Source organism: Cnephaeus nilssonii (assembly GCF_951640355.1).
Source record: "Cnephaeus nilssonii genome assembly, chromosome: 7".
NCBI lineage: Eukaryota > Metazoa > Chordata > Mammalia > Chiroptera > Vespertilionidae > Cnephaeus > Cnephaeus nilssonii.
In genome coordinates this window covers 90,545,241-90,562,508 of record NC_137078.1, presented here as the reverse complement: position 1 = coordinate 90,562,508, position 17,268 = coordinate 90,545,241, and the positions used below count along the sequence as shown (strand labels likewise).

At 49.3% G+C, this 17,268-nt stretch overlaps 1 protein-coding gene across 1 annotated transcript; it reads left to right on the top strand.

Annotated features, from left to right (window-relative positions):
• Positions 1-4,907: 4,907 nt before the first annotated feature.
• On the top strand, positions 4,908-16,717 carry CELA3B (chymotrypsin like elastase 3B; the record flags this gene model as incomplete). Its single annotated transcript, XM_079777872.1, has 8 exons — positions 4,908-4,947; positions 5,684-5,769; positions 7,378-7,475; positions 7,600-7,734; positions 9,060-9,196; positions 9,556-9,698; positions 10,349-10,501; positions 16,634-16,717. 8 exons carry the CDS (start codon positions 4,908-4,910, stop codon positions 16,715-16,717), a joined length of 876 nt encoding a protein of 291 aa, XP_079633998.1.
• Between the last annotated feature and the right edge of the window lie 551 nt (positions 16,718-17,268).

Genomic DNA, 17,268 nt, shown 5'->3' with positions numbered 1-17,268 from the left:
AGCCAAGGATGTGCTGTCTTTTCCACGGGTGAATGTGGACTAAGTTCACTGACTTTGTGCCAGGCACTGTGCTTCACGCTTCACAGAGGTATTGCTCTATCTCCAAAATACGCCCTGATCCCACCCCTATCTGTTTCCATCTCTACTGCCCAAGGCCAAGCCCCACCCCTCACATTTTGCCCACCCCCTAAGTAGCTCCAGCTGGTACCCTTCTCTCTCACCCACAATCCTTCACGCAGCACCCATGAAGAGATTTTTTGATGAGATCCCAGGCCCTTCTCCCGCTTAATAAGCTCCCTCCCCCCTCCCCCCTCCCCCATGGCTTGCTCCTTATGCTGAAAATAAAGACCTAACTCCTTATTACCTGACCAGAAAATAAACCCTACAGGATCTGTCCTTCACCCACCGCTATCTCTCGTGTTTTTATTCTCTCTTTCAGGCAATAGAACTAGATAAATTATAATCCTCAGCCCATGTCATACTCTCATCATTGTTTCAGGCATCATTAGTTCACTCATGGGCCACTTTCATTTAGTTAGACATATAGTTATCTGTATATCCTATCTAATAAAGAGGGAATATGCTAATTGACTGTCACACCCTCAAAGATGGCGACGCCCACAGCCACAAGATGGCGGCACCCAGTCCCCTCAGCCCCACCGGAGCAGCAGGCGCATGGCACGGCTGGGCCCACCCCCAGGTGGGTCCGGCCTCTCTGCACGCCTGCCTCCGGAGCCCCCCAGTCCCCTCTGCCCCCCAGCGGCCCAGGGCCAGCCCAAGGTCCAGGCAAGCCTCGGACGGCGGCTGCCCAGCTGCCCAGGGCCGGCTGAGGCTCAGGTAACCAGGGCCAGCTGAGGCTTGCACTGCCGGCAGTGGCAGCAGCAGAGGTGTGATGGGGGCGTCGCCTTCCCCTGATCGCCGGGTCGCCTCCCGCCCCTGAGGGCTCCCGGACTGTGAGAGGGGGCAGGCCTGGCTGAGGGACTCCCCCTCCAGTGCATGAATTTTCATGCACCGGGCCTCTAGTCCTATATAATAAAAGGCTAATATGCAAATCAACCGAATGGCAGAACGACTGGTCGCTGTGATGCACACTGACCACCAGGGTGCAGATGCTCAAAGCAGGAGCTGCCCCCTGGTGGTCAGTGAGCTCCCACATGGAGAGTGCGGCTCAGCCAGAAGCCAGGCTCAGGGCTGGCGAACACAGTGGTAGTGGCAGGAGCCTCTCCCACCTCCGCGGCAGCGCTAACGATGTCCAACTGACAGCTTAGGCCCGCTCCTCGCGAGCCATCAGTCAGATATTCCCCGAGGGCTCCCGGACTAGGAGAGGGCACTGGCCAGGCTGAGGGACACCCCCCTCCCCGAGTGCACAAATTTCGTGTACTGGGCCTCTAGTACTAGTATAAAAGCCTAATATTCAAAGTGTCCCCTCAGGAGTTTGACCGGGAGACCAGGAGTTCGATCACTAACTACGACGCGCACTGACCACCAGGGGGTGGTGTGGAATGAAGGAAGGCCCCAGCCGGTATCTGGAAGGCCCTGATCGGCCCTGATTGCTGGCCAGGCCTAGGAACCCTACCTGTGCCCAAATTTTGTGCACCAGGCCTCTAGTTTTATTTTTTTATTTTTTTTAAATATATTTTATTGATTTTCTACAGAGAGGAAGGGAGAGGGATAGAGAGCCAGAAACATCGATGAGAGAGAGAAACATCGATCAGCTGCCTCCTGCACACCCCCTACTGGGAATGTGCCCGCAACCAAGGTACATGCCCTTGACCAGAATCGAACCTGGGACCTTTCAGTCCGAAGGCCGACGCTCTATCCACTGAGCCAAATCGGTTTCGGCCAGGCCTCTAGTTTTAAATAATGTACTTAAAGCACCTTCAAAATCACATCTAACATAATAACGCAGATGAATCTCAAAAGCATTATGCTAAGTAAAAGGTACTCAGAAACAAAAGATACAGACTGTATCTTCATTTGTAGTAAAGATTCTAGAAAAGGCAAAACTGCAGACGACTGGATGCTGGGGCCAGGTGTGGTGTTAAGACAGCATGAAACCAGGCAGGAGGAAAATTTGGGGGTATTAAAAGTGTTCTGGAATGGTCGGGTGGCTCAGTTGGTTGGAGTGTCGTCCTATACACCAAAAAGGTTGTAGGTTCAATTGCCTGGTCAAGGCATATATGAGAGGCAACAGATTGATATTTCTCACATTTATGTTCCTCTCTCTCTCTCTCCTTTCCTCTCTCTAAAAATCAATAAATACATCCTCGGGTGAGAATTAAAAAAGTTTTGCCCAGCCAGCATGGCTCAGTGATTGAGCATGGACCTATGAATCAGGAGGTTGAGGTTTGATTCCGGGTCAGGGCACATGCCCAGGTTGTGGGCTCAATGCCCAATAGGGGGCATGCAGGAGGCAGCTGATCAATGATTCTCTCTCATCATTGATGTTTCTGTCTCTCTCCCTCTCTGAAATAAATACAAATATTTTTTTAAAAACTTCTGCTATCATCAACAAATCAACAAACGAGAAGTGCTAGTGAGGATGTGGAGAAAAAGGAACCCTCGTGCACTGCTGGTGGGAATGCAGACTGGTGCAGCCACTGTGGAAGACAGTATGGAGTTTCTTCAAAAAGTTAAAAATGGAACTCCCATTTGACCCAGTATTCCCACTTTTAGGACTATATCCCAAGAAATCAGTAACACCAATCCGAAAGGATATATGCACCCCTATGTTCATAGCAGCACAATTTACAATAGCTAAGATTTGGAAACAGCCTAAGTGCCCATCAGCAGATGAGTGGATTAGAAAACTGTGGTACATCTACACAATGGAATACTATGCCACTGTAAAAAAGAAGGAACTTTTACCATTTGCAATAGCATGGATGGAACTAGAGAGCATTATGCTAAGTGAAATAAGCCAGTTGGAGAAAGATAAATATCACATGATCTCACTCAGACGTGGGATATAATGATCAACATAATTTGATGAACAAGAATAGATCCAGAGACAAGTGGCGGGGGGGGGGGGGGGGGGGGGAGGTTAGAGAGCAACCAAAAGACTTGTATGCATGCATAACCAATGGACACACACACTGGGGCGGTGGGGGCTTACCCAGGTTGGGAATGGCTGGGGGGGGGAGAGGGTGGGTCAAGCAGGGCAAAAGGAGACATATGTAAAACTTTAGACAATAAATAAAATATAAAAAAATAAAAAAAACTTCTGTATTATGATTGTGGTGGTGGTTACATAACTGTATTTGTCAAAACTTATTAATTTTACACTTAAAACTGGAAAATTATGTTATGTAAATTAACCTTCAATAAACCCAAAACAAAAACTACTAAAGCAAAGCTAGACCCTCTAGCAACATGTAACCTGACCTCATCCCCACCAGATTTCAGCTAATCACCATCCAGAATCCTAGGTCCATCACACTCTGCTTGCTTTTTTATAGTTTTGTTCACCTACTTGTAGTCCTTAAAAAGTATGTTTTTAATTTTTAGTTCTTTTAGTTAAAAAGTATATTTTTAACTCTATAAAAAAGGACAGTAAACTGCATTTAATTATCCAGGACCTTATTCCTTAATTTACATTCCTAGGAATTATCAACATTGTGGCATGTCACTGTGATTCATTCTTTGACTGAGGATTCATACTTCATTCTCTGAATACTCTACATATATACATGCATTCTCCTTGATGGACACTTGAGGTGTGATTAAGGATTGAGGATAGGGCTGCCTGGAACATACTTGTGCACACCTCCTGGGCACATGTGCACGATTTTCTCCAGGGTTTGTACTAGGAACAGACTGCTGAATCACAGGTGAACTCAGCTGTAGGTGTCTCCTCTTCTTTGACGCATCACCTCTACTCTCCACCTTGACTATGCTCCAGCCACACTGACCTCCGTCTCCTTAAACAAGCCAAGTCCATTCCAGCTCCTCGACCTCCTTTGCACTTACAGCCCTTTTTACTTATCCTCTAGGACTCATTCAAACACAACCTCCTCAGTCCAAATGTCTCTCTTTCTGGACCCCATCTAAATGAATTACTCCTGTTCCCACCCCAGTCACTCACATGTCTTTCACTTCGCAGCACCTACCACCACACTCAGAAACAGCCTTAACTTTTTTTTTTGGTTTGTTATTGTTTTTCTAGGAGAGCTGGGACCATGTCTTATTTACTGGTGCACCCCCTGATATAGAGAAAGGATTCAACAAAATTTTTTTAAATGTGGTTTTATTGATTTCAGAGAGGAAGGGAGAAGGAGAGAGAGATAGGAACATCAACAATAAGAGAGAATCATTGATCAGCTGCCTCCTGCATGCCCCGCATTGGAAATCGAGCCTGCAACCCAGGCATGTGCCCTGACCGAGAATCATGGCCTCCCGAAAGGCCCACGTTCAACCACTGAACCACACCAGCCAATTTTTTAAATTTTTATTGAGGTGGATACTGATATCAATTCCATGTTAGAGATGAGAAATCTGAAGCTCAGAGAGGTTAATCCTCATGCCCAAGGTTGCAGAGCTTGGAGGTGGCAGGATTTGAATCTAGGTCTGACCAGTTCCAAAGCCCATGTTCTTTCCTGAGAGAGGCTGTTTTGTTCTCCTGTGAACTTTCCTTCCCCCTCCCCTGTTATCAGCAGGCCATTCAATGCCACCTGTATAGCCACATGAGGGAACTATATGTATAGTTCATTGTGTAGAACTCTGGGGCCTGTCGTTGGCTGTCATTCCCCCTTTCGCAGTGGGGGTGGGGCCATGGCCTTGGACCGTGGGAGACCTGGACTTCCACCACCTGTTCCAGAAGTGGGGCCCAGTCCAGTCCCCCCACCAACCTTCTGCCCTATATTAGAGTCCCGGCTCTGGGCCTCTTTCTTATCATCTCAAAACACACGATGCTCCGGCTGCTGAGTTCCCTCCTCTTGGTGGCCCTCGGTAAGACCCCAGCCTGTGTTTGTGTGACACTGGGTCTGGAGCCCTTGAAGTCTGCCCCCTGCCCTGGACCTCCTGAACCCAGCACGTATAGGAGGGGGTCTTCAGCTTACACCTAGGGCATGCCTGAGGGGGCTTTCAGCCTGGTACTTGAGCAGGATAATGGAGGGGAAGCCATGGCTGGACCAGTTTAGGAGAAAGACCCAAAGGGCTAGGGTGGGAATCCTCAATGGGGGCAGCAAACAGTCTAATGGCGAAAAGTTTGGGCTCTGTGGTTAGACTGCTTAGGTTGGAAATACTGCTCCTTTGCTTAACCCTCCAACTCTCCTCTCACACCCCTCCTACCCGCTTCATATTCCATGGTCTAACCTTTCCCTGGTCGCTCTGGCACACTGCATTCAGCTCAGGGCCGCCTCCTTTAAGACGCCTTCCTTGACTGACAGTAATAGCTATCACTTCTCAAAGGCTCTTGGGCTCTAGGCACTGTTCTAAGGGCACTAAACCCTTCGGTGTTGCCTTGGGAAGAGGCCACATGTTCATCTCTATCCCTGGACTCCTGGGACTCTGCTGTAGTCCAAATGCTCACAGTTCATATGCAAGGCTACTGAGGTCCCGAGAGGGGAAGGGGCTTGTAGGGGGTCACTTAGCCAGCTTGTGGCACAGCTGGGACTGGGACCCAGAATTCTTCTTAGCTTCTGGGGACCTTCTAGCTGAGTGACACCTCTGCTCTCCCTTCCAGCCTCGGGCTGTGGCCGACCTTCTTACCACCCTTCCACCCGGGTGGTCAACGGTGAGGACGCGGTCCCCTACAGCTGGCCCTGGCAGGTAAGAGCAATACCCATGGCACTGTTTCCTGCCACAGGCTCTGTACCTTGTGCTCTGACTGCAAGGCATCTAGTCTTAACCCCATTGCTTTGCTTCTGGTATTCACTTCAGCTTCCAAAGGCCAGAAAACCCTTGGACAATCTATGTGGAAGTTTTGCCCATTCAACCTGTAACCCTCACCAGGATGTTTGCAAGTTAAACGTGGAATCTGGAGAGGGCAATGTTTAACCCAATGGTTGGTGTACGAAGTAGAATGTCAGGCTCTGCATATAGGAAGGGAGATTTCTGGGGACTCATTTCTGGACTCTTTGAATTGTATAAAAGAGCTATAATGTCACCCAGCTGGTGTGGCTCAGTTAGTTGAGGGTCCTCCCATGCACCGAGAGGTCACCAGTCCAAGTCACTGGTTCAATTCCCAGTCGGGGCACATTCTACATTCCCAGTTGGGGCATATGCCTGGTTGCAGGTTTGATCCCTGGTAGGGGATGTGTAGGAGACAACTGATCACATCAATGTTTTTCTCTCCCTCTCCCTTCCTCTATCTCTAAAATTCAATAAACTAGTCTTTAAATATATATATATATATATATATATATATATATATATATATATATTTTTTTTTTTTTAAATATATTTTATTGATTTTTTACAGAGAGGAAGAGAGAGGGATAGAGAGTTAGAAACATCGATCAGCTGCCTCTTGCACACCCCCTACTGGGGAAGTGCCCGCAACCAAGGTACATGCCCTTGACTGGAATCGAACCTGGGACCCTTGAGTCCGCAGGCTGACGCTCTATCCACTGAGCCAAACCGGTTTCGGCATAAATATATATTTTTTTAATTCAGTGGCTCAATAGCCACATGTGGCTAGTGGCTACCATATTGGACAGCCAAAATAGAGAACATTTCCATCACCACCGAAACTCCTATTGGATAGCACTGGTTTATAGCAGGAGTCAGCAACCTTATTCTATAAGGGACCAGAGAGTGAATATTTTAGTCTTTGTTGGCCATATAGTTTTTATTGCAATGGCTTCGCTCTGCCATTGTAGCATGAAAGCATAGATGATACATAAATGAATGAGTATGACTCTTTCCCAATAATCTTATGTACAAAAATAGACCATAAGCCCAATTGGGTCCAGGAGCTATGACTTGCCAACCCCTGGTTTAGTAGGAGCTTTTGAAAATCTGAATGCGGGAAATAAGAAGAGAGGCAGAGAACTTGAGGTGGGTTGTGCCTCAGAGGGCCCAAGAAAGAGCCTTAAAAGAACTGAGGTTCGGAAGAACTGGGTGCCTGATAGAACAGAGGACCTGGGGCTCTTGAGACAGAAAATGAGAGGGCAGAGAACATGGAGATCCCCAGGGAGATCAGAGGGCTGGGAGTTGGAGGGGCTTTTGGACAGAGCAAGTGGGATTCTAGTGGGAAAGTTACAGGGCCAGCATGAGCAGCTTCATAGGTTGGGCACTGCATCTTTCTAGAGGGCCCCGTTCTTTTCTGCAGGCATGATGCCCTCTAGAGTTGTCCAGTGCACGTACACAGCCAGGGGTAGCACCCCTCCTTGTGGGGGTCCAAACCATTCAGGCTTCTCCCTCCTTGGCCCCCAGATCTCCCTGCAGTATGAGAAGAATGGAGCCTTTCACCACACCTGTGGTGGCACCCTCATTGCCCCCGACTGGGTCATGACGGCGGGCCACTGCATCTCGTGAGTTCTCTCACTTGCCCCGTCCCTGCATGTGACCCTGGCAGGCCAGGGTGGTGGGTGGCTGTGGAAGGGACGGAGGGAGGGAGGCCAGTCAGGCCTGGACTGACCTTACCTCCACTGGCAGGAGCTCCATGACCTACCAGGTGGTGCTGGGAGAGTATGACCGGGCTGAGAATGAGGGCCCCGAGCAGGTGATCCCCATTAACTCTGAGGATCTCTTCGTGCACCCACTCTGGAACCCCAACTGCGTGGCCTGTGGGTAAGTGAGCTCTCAGGCCTGGGACCTAGGGGCTCCTCTACTCGTCCCTCCATCACCCAAAGCCAATTCTGGGTCCAGCAAGCTGTGCCCAGGTCCACATGCTGAGGGTCGGAGCCAGCAGAGCCTTTAAGGACCATCGACACCAAACCTCTCTCCCTAAGTAGGGGACACCAGGGCCCAAGGAGGGGCAGGGACTCCCCCAAGGCCACTTGGCTGGTTGGATTCAGAGCCCAGGATTCCTCTAGAACCCAGTCTCCCAAATCCAAGAGTTCCTCCATTCAACAGCTATCACCCAGTGCATCTTGGGTTCCCAGCACCGTGGGCGAAAGGAGAAGCACTGGACTAAGAGTCAGGCTCCAGCACTAAGTCAGTACATGGCCTGGGCAAGTCACTGCCCTTCTCGGGCCTCAGTTTTACCACTTGCCAAGGGTGAACTCTGTGCTTCCTGGGTGGTTATGAAGGTCAAGGAGGCAATCACTGGGTGAGGACACAAAGTGGGGCCACTTAAGGCCCTCAACCACATTCAAAACTGTGTGTCTGGATGGTATAGTATTTTTTTGTTTTTTACTTTTTTTAATATATTTTATTGATTTATTATAGTGAGGAAGAGAGAGGGATAGAGAGCTAGAAACATCGATGAGAGAGAAACATCGACCAGCTGCCTCTTGCACACCCCCTACTGGGGATGTGCCTGCAACCAAGGTACATGCCCTTGACCGGAATCGAACCTGGGACCTTTCAGTCCACAGGCCGATGCTCTATCCACTGAGCCAAACCGGTTTCGGCGGATGGTTTAGTATTTTTGGTGGGAAAGTCACAGAAGAGTGCAGAACCCCTAAAAGTGCAGGACAAGAATGAGGGGCCATGATGATCAAGACCTTGACCTGTCCTCACGGAGCTCCTGGAGTAAGTGGAGAGAAAAATCAGACCCAGGTGAAGTGAGTTGAGTGACAAGCAGGTGGACGAAGACCAAGAGCAGGGGGTCTCAAAGGGTGGTCCCCAGGCCAGCAGCAGCAGCATCCCCTGGAAACTTGTTAGAAATGTGAATTTTCGAGCCCCTCCCAGACCCCCTGCATCAGAAACTCTAGGGTGGGGCCTGTGTTTTAACAAGCCTTCCTGGTGATTCTGATGCAGCTGAAGTGTGAGAACCACTGGGGTAAAAGCTGAGGACAGCTGTGAAGGTCAAGGGTGAGCAGGGAGCTGAAAAGGTCTGCAGGGAAAAGGGGCAGATGTAGTCGGAATGTGAAATATCCGGGGCGAGGGCTGGGAGGTGGGGCTTGGTCTGGGGGATAACCAGGCTCCCATGACTCTTCCCTCCTCCCCAGCAATGACATCGCCCTCATCAAGCTGTCGCGCCCCGCCAAGCTGGGAGACTCCGTCCAGCTCGCCTGCCTCCCTCCTGCCGATGAAATCCTGCCCAACGAGGCACCCTGCTACATCAGTGGCTGGGGCCGACTCTACAGTACGTGCTGGCCCCCACCCAGCCACAGGGACAGGGGGCAGAGAGGCAGGGCCTGGGCACAGAGGTTGAGGTCAACCCCTGGACCGGTTCTTGCACTTTTACCCGTTCCTCCTCCGGCAGCAGCCTTCTCCCCTCTCCTCCCAAACATGAATATGCTCGATTGAACATGGTTAGTGAGTGCCAGGTGCCGGGATGCAGGTAGACAAAGCAGACAGGACTCTATAACCTGGTGGGAAGAGAGTCCCCATCTTCCCCATCAGAACCTCCACCCCACCCTGAGGCTCCCAGCCCTGACTCCCAGACCCCAGCCTAAGCCCTGCACCCCAAAACCCCTCACTCAGTGCTCTCTACCCCCACAGCTGGTGGGCCACTCCCTGACAAGCTGCAGCAAGCCCTGCTGCCCGTGGTGGACCATGAGCACTGCTCCAAGTGGGACTGGTGGGGCAGCTCCGTGAAGAAGACCATGGTGTGCGCCGGTGGGGACATCCGCTCCGGATGCAACGTGAGTCAGCTCCCCGGGCTACAGCCGCTCAGCGGGGCGGCCAGGGCCCTGGGGACCACGTCTGCCTGGAAGGTGCAGGAGGAATCTCGCCTGCTGGCCCCATTCAGCCTCCAGGCCAGCGGGTCTGAGAGAAAGTTAGGTAGTTCAGACACACATTCCCAGCCCGGTGTCATGACCTTTGGATTCTAGTCCTAGCCACACACACTGCCTTGACCTGGGCCAGTCCCTGGTCCTCAGGCTTCCGCATCAACACAACAAGGGATATTGACTTCTAAAAGTCATCTTCGACTCTGTTGTCCTGAAGTTATAATTAAACAAAACTATTATGGTATTAGAAGAGAGTATAACAAGGAAAAAAAAAAGTGAGGATGAACAATCACATTAATAGTTAACTGTGGTACTAATAATGGGAACGACCATTTATTAACTACTTCCTTTCTACTAGGCATTGTGCTAAGATCATATATCTATCATCTCATTTAATTCTCACAAAATCCCATAAGACCGATACTATTCCTCATCACGAAGAGCAAACTGAGGTTCAGACAGGCCAAGTAATACAGGTTTCTCAAAATCCCCAAAGTCAGAATTGACTCCTTACAGCTCAGACATGACTCAGCAGCCCCTCCCCCTGCTCTCTACCATTCCAGGGTGACTCTGGAGGACCCCTCAACTGCCCTGCTGCAGATGGCTCCTGGCAGGTCCATGGTGTGACCAGCTTCGTTTCTGCCTTCGGCTGCAACACCCGCAAGAAGCCCACTGTGTTCACGCGTGTCTCAGCCTTTAACGACTGGATCCAGGAGGTGAGCAGGCAGCTGAGCCAGGAGGGCTCCATGTGCTGCTCCTCTGAGAGGTGCCCAGGGGAGGGGAGAAGGGGGGTCAGAACAGCAGGTGCTGAGGAGGGCCTCAAAGGATCCTAGTAAAGGGGTCCTTGGTGACATTCCAGAGGGCTGGGGGATGTTTTCTGCTACAGTGTGGCCCCACGAACTTCAACAGCTTCTGGGTGGAGTTTTGAACTGCTGAACGTTCTTATTTCAGCAAGTGTTTATAAAGTGCCTCCTCTGTGCAGGTCTTTTCTTTGTCCAAGCATTGCCTCGTGGGGGGACAGATAATTAAACAGTAATGATGAGCTGTGATTCAAGAAGCTCAGGCCCCAGTGATAGTGCAAATATCAGCTGGGGTTGAATGGTGAGGGGGATTAATGTTTGTAATAGTAATAGCCACCATGTAGAAACTACTTAAGTATGTACCAGGTGCTGTAAAAAGCACCTTAGTTAATAGTTTAATGAAAAAACCCCATGAGGTGACTACTATGATTACCCCCATTATACAGATGAAGAAACTGAGGCTCAGAGAGGTCAAGTCACCCTCCCAGGGTCACATAGCTAATGAATGACATGGCTGGGAATTTAACCCAGTTCCATCTGGCTTCAGAACCTGTGCTCCTAACTAGACTCCTCTGTGTCTCCCCCACCCCCTTGTTTTTCCAGACCATGGCAAGCCACTAGAACCAAGGCCTGGGTGGCAGTCCGGATCCACACTCTTTGCAAAAAAAATAATAAAGATCTCTCAGAAAATTCCAACTCCAGGCTTGCTTCCTTCTTTAACTCACCTCTTCCCCTTCAGCCCTTTCCTAAAATGGTAGGTCTGCTATGTAGAGACAAGACCATATCCAACTTTGTCATGTGAAGATGAGGAAACAATGAGACTCAGAGAGAAGAAGGAAGTTGCTACAGGGTGACCAACATCCCAGCTTGCCTGGGAGTGACGGGGATCCCAGGACACAGGACGTGCAGTGCTGAAACTGGGAGAGTTGGTCACCCTATATAGCCGCACATTATCATTGGTTTTTCAATGCAGAAAACATGGTAGAACCTGCAGGAAAACTGACTTTGCCAGCTCCTTGGGAGGCCATGCTTTTTCTGCTTTCACTGATAGGCTGGGGAAGGAGGATTACAGTCCTTCATTCAATCAACAGCATTCATTCCATGTTCCAGACGAGGGCTCAGCGGGGTAAGATGACATGGTTCCTGCCCTGAAATAGCTCATTATTTAGATAGAAATAAGTGTATCAGAATCATCCATCAGGACACTTACTAGCACCTCCTTTGTGGAAATTTCAGGGCTGGGAGTACAGAGGTGAGTAGGACCATGTGGGGAAAGCCCTTGCTGGGAGGGAGCAGACGCACGCAGATGTGCGCCCAATGCTGACAATGAGGTCGGAGCCCCGTGAGCTGCTGTTGAGGTCCAAGACTGCTGGCACGCAGCCAAAAGCAACATTCAAAACAATGAATTCCTTTGTTTTTTTCCTAAATACCATGAAAGAAAATATGGTCCCACTGAGGACATACATATATATCTTTTTAAAAAAATACATTTTTATTGATTTCAGAGAGGAAGGGAGAGGGAGAGAGAGATAGAAACATCAATGAGAAAGAATCATTGATCAGCTGCCTCCTGCATGCCCCCTACTGGGGATCAAGCCTGCAACCCAGGCATGTACCCTGACTGGGAGTCGAACCTGGGACTCTTCAGTCCGCAGGCCAACGTGCTCTATCCACTGAGCAAAACCAGCTAGGGCCACCCATATATCATTTTTTTTCAATATATTTTATTGATTTTTTACAGAGAGGAAGGGAGAGGGATAGAGAGTCAGAAACATCGATGGGAGAGAAACATCGATCAGCTGCCTCCTGCACACCTCCCACTGGGGATGTGCCCGCAACCAAGGTACATGCCCTTGACCAGAATCGAACCTGGGATCCTTCAGTCCGCAGGCCAACACTCTATTCACTGAGCCAAACCAGTTAGGGCAATTTTTAACATTAATGTTGTTTCATTACTCCTCCCCCCCCCCTTTAAAAATCATACTTCTAATTTTGAAAGTTGAAAAGGTACAACATAATGTAGGACACATCCAAGTAGCTTCCCTCCAGAATGATCAAATTTTACACTTTTGCTTCATATTTTCTAAAAATAATAACTACTGTTAAGGTGGAGACTCCTTTGTACTCTTCCCAGAGGTCACCATCATCACGGGTGTGGGGTCATTAACCCTATTACTGCTTTTCCTTTAGGGCACATAGTAGGATAGCCCTTGCCTGCCCCCTTGAAGTTCGGTTTGGCCAGGTGGCTTGCTCTGGGGGAAGATCTGAGAGACAGGACGATTTGCCAAGCGCTCTTTCCCTTTGCTCTGGCAACTGGTGGCTACAGGTCAGCTGGGTCCGGAGTGAGGAGCCATGGAGCAGAGCCTCTGCTGACCCCTGCTGGACATGTAGCACAGGCAACAAATAAACTCTTTATAAGCCACTGTGATTTCCCGTGTTTGTTATAGTGTTTGTTACAGAAGCACGACTCGAACCTATTCTGACTGGTAAAATGAGTTTGGTGTTTCTCTTTCTACTTGATGCTGTTATATTTTTATTGCATATAAATATCTATAAACAATATATTGTATTGTTGGAGTTATTTATTTATTTATTAAGATAACATTTATTTGGTAAATCACAGAGGAAGAAAAAGTAATTCCTAGAAAAATGGGCTTAGGAAACAAGTTGTAGAGGTAAAGAAAGAGCCCTTGGGGCTTGGGCGTGAGGAAGCTAATAGGCAGGGACAAGGAGGCGGAGGGAGAGGGGGAAAGGAGTGCTCCCGGGAGGGAGAGCACCTGCATTGTGGGAGTTTTTAAAAACACATGCACGATGCCCGGCTGGCGCGGCTCAGTGGTTGAGTGTGAACCTATGAACCAGGAGGTCATGGTTTGATTTCTGGTCAGGGCACATGCCTGGGGTTGCAGGCTGGATCCCCAGTGTGGAATGCGCAGGAGGCAGCCCATCAATGATTCTCTCTCATCATTGACATTTCTATCTCTCCCTCTCCCTACCTCTCTGAAATCTATAAAAATATGCCCTAACTGGTTTGGCTCAGTGAATAGAGTGTCCGCCTGTGGACTCAAGGGTCCCAGGTTCGATTCTGGTCAAGGGCATGTGCCTTGGTTGCAGGCACATCCCCAGTAGGGGGTGTGCAGGAGGCAGCTGACTGATGTTTCTCTCTCATTGATGTTTCTAACTCTCTCTCCCTCTCCCTTCCTCTCTGTAAAAAATCAATAAAATGTTTTTTAAAATCTATAAAAATATATCTTTAAAACCATAGGCATGGAAATAGACTCATAGATACAGAGAACAGACTGATAGTTGCCAGAGGAGGTGGGTGTTGGGGGACTAAGTGAAAAGGGCAAAGGAATTGGGAAGTACAAATTGGTAGTTACAAAATAATCAGGGGGGTGTGGAGCACAGCATAGGGAATGTAGTCAGTAATGTTATAATAATAACTATGTACGGTGCCAAGTGGGTACTACAAATATCAGGGGAATCACTTTGTAAATTACATGATTGTTGAACCACTATGCTGTACCCCTGCAACTAATCCAAAAAAAAAAATATTGACTATAAACTAATTAAAAAATTAAAAATAAATAAATAATGCAGCCCTAACCGGTTTGGCGCGTCAGCCTGTGGACTCAAGGTTCCCAGGTTAGATTCCGGTCAAGGGCATGTACCTTGGTTGCGGGCATATCCCCAGTAGGGAGTGTGCAGGAGGCAGCTGGTTGATGTTTCTCTCTCATCGATGTTTCTACCTCTCTATCCCTCTCCCTTCCTCTCTGTAAAAAAAAAAAAATCAATAAAATATATTTAAAATAAATAAATAAATAAATAATGCATGCATAGTTTCATGTCATATGGATGATTTTGCTTCTTTTACCCAACATTATGTTTCTGAGTTCTATCCAGGCTGATTTCTTTTTTTTTTTTTTTTAATATATTTTTATTGATTTTTTACAGAGAGGAAGGGAGAGGGATAGAGAGTTAGAAACATCAATGAGAGAGAAGCATTGATCAGCTGCCTCCTGCACCCCCCCCCCACTGGGGATGTGCCTGCAACCAAGGTACATGCCCTTGACCGGAATCAAACCTGGGACCCTTCAGTCCCCAGGCCGACGCTCTATCCAGTGAGCCAAACCAGCTAGGGTTCCAGGCTGATTTCTATACCTCTAGCTCATTGCTGCTGGTTTTATAGAGTCTCCCACTATACAACACTGGTTTTTTATCATTCTCCCTCTACTGATGGACAGTCACATCAGGGCCAATTCTTTGTGGTTACAAATAGTGCCTCAATGAATGTCCTTGGCCATATCTCCAGGTGCACATGTGTGAGTTTCTCTAGGGTATATTCCAGGAAATGGAATTGCTGAGTGGGAGGGTGTTCTCATTTGCAACTTTACCAATTGCCAAATTTCTCTCAAAAGTGATTGTATCAACTATACTTCTCAAAATCCTTTTTTTTTTCTTTTCCCATCCACTGCCTCCATATATTACAGCCGCCCCACATCTTTCTTAAGTCTCTCCCACAAACTCTCGTCCAGCCCTTACACCCACGCCAGCTACGACAAAAGCCCAAGAAGCTCGGGTCTGGCAGGGCCTGAGTGAGGGCAAGGAAGAAACTGGGTCAGGCACAGCAGAGACCTCTGTGTCATGGGAGTGTGGGAGAGGATGGGAGAAATTCTCGCACCAGCATATGTTAATAATTTGTGTTGAGTCAGATAGTGCCGGGTGATAAATGGAACTGCCAGGTGTTCTAAGGCACCACAGAGCTGCAAACACTGAAGCGCTACTTCTTTCTAATGGGTCAGAGAAGGGCCCTTGAACAATTTTCCAAAATAGTTTTAGGATAAAGGGCAGTCAAATGTGTAAAATTCCACCCTGTGGTTGGTCAGTGGGTCCTCAGGGGCCCTCCTCCACCCAGCCTCACAGTGAGGCTGAGAACTGCTATGACACCTTTCTCATACATGGGCAGCAGAGAAGTTAGGAAATCTTGCCTTAAAGTTTATCAATAATTCCATTTCCTCTTGTTTAACCTCCAAGTCTCAACAATTCAAATCCTTTAAAAACCATATAGTCAATGCTTCCGGTCAAGATGCATACTCACATCCTCCCACAACCACATCAAAATTACAACTAAACTACAGAACAACCATCATTCAGAGCTGTCTGAAATCCAGCTGAACAGAAGTCCCATAACTAAGGCTAAAAGAAGCCACGTGGAGACTGCAATACAGGGAGCCTTCCAGTCTCCAACGAGGTAATTGCTGATATAAAGATGATATTTTAGCCCTAACCTATTGCTCAGTGGGTAGAGCCTCCGCCTGCCGTCTGTAAGGGCCCTCTTTTCATTCCTCCATCAAGGGCACTTGCCCGGGTTGCAGGCTCGATCCCCAGTAGGGGGCGTGCAGGAGGCAGCTGATCAATGACTCTCATCATTGTTGTTTCTCTCTCTCTCCCTCTCCCATCCTCTCTCTCTAAAACCAGTAAGAATCTGTTTTTTTAAAAAAACAGTGAAAATGCTTGAACTATGTAGCCACATGAGCTGGACAGAAGTGCGCAACAATAATGTCTTGATTTAGGTGGAACAGGTTACCCATCAGACACTGAGCTTTTCCTTCACCAGTCTAGACTCAAACCCAAACTACATTCAGACTCAAACCAGCTCAGTATGACTTTAAAATTTCAGTTCATAACCATCAGCAATTGGGAAGTCTTGGGAAGGGGTCCACAGGACTAAGATTGGTCCTCCCAGATGCATGGTCGCACCCCGGACAAGCTGTTTTCAAATACGCACGGCGTATGCCCACTTGCGTCTGGGCCTTAGACTGAGGCAGGGTTACTTAATAGTCTGCGCCCACTTCCCCATGTGAAGTGATCCCACCGGGCGCCGCACAGGACCACCGTCCAAACAGCAGCCACGCAGCCTTCTCTCTGCTTTCTTCCCTCCGGGTGGTGCCAAGATTCCAGGGGGTCACTTCTGGGCGGGGCTCCGCCTCAGCTGCGCGCGGGCTTCTAGAATGTCTCAACTCCCCCTCTCATCCCCTTTCCATTTTGCAGTTGGGCAAACTGCGGCTCAGAAAGACAAAGACCTTCTGGGAAGCGGAAAAGCAGCCTCGCTGTACCCCACGTTCCGCCCCGTAGGCGGGAGTGCGGACTGAGGACTGAGGAAGAACAAAGCCCATCACGGGTTAAAACCATGAAGTTGCGGAGGACCCGCCGCCCCACCCAAGCCTAGAGAGACCCGGCCCCTCTATAACCTAGTCCCCTTTCCACTTCCAATTTCCGGCAGGGCGCGACTTCCGGTTCCGGCAGTGGGGGTACAAATCTTGGCGCCGGGGCTGGGGTCTCCCTTTCTCGGTTTCGCTTGTGAGGTGTCTGCTCTGGTGGTGAGCTCCCTCTGACGTGGCAAACGTACAGGTGAACCCCACCCCACTCCGACTCCTTCCCCCGCGCGGTCCGTTGGGAGCCGGGACGCCGGCGTCTTAGGAGTCGGGAGGCCCTGCCCTGGGGGTCGCCGGCTGCTCCGCCCGGCGTGACGTTGGGCGTCGCCTCAGCCGAGGAGGAGGAGGAGGAGGAGGAGGTCTCGGTCGGACTCCGCAGAAGCGCGTTTCCGGCCCGGCCTAGGCCTTCTGAGCCGCGCCCATGTTGGTGGGAGGAGTCGGCCTGGACGCGGGGAGTCTTTACTCGGCTCA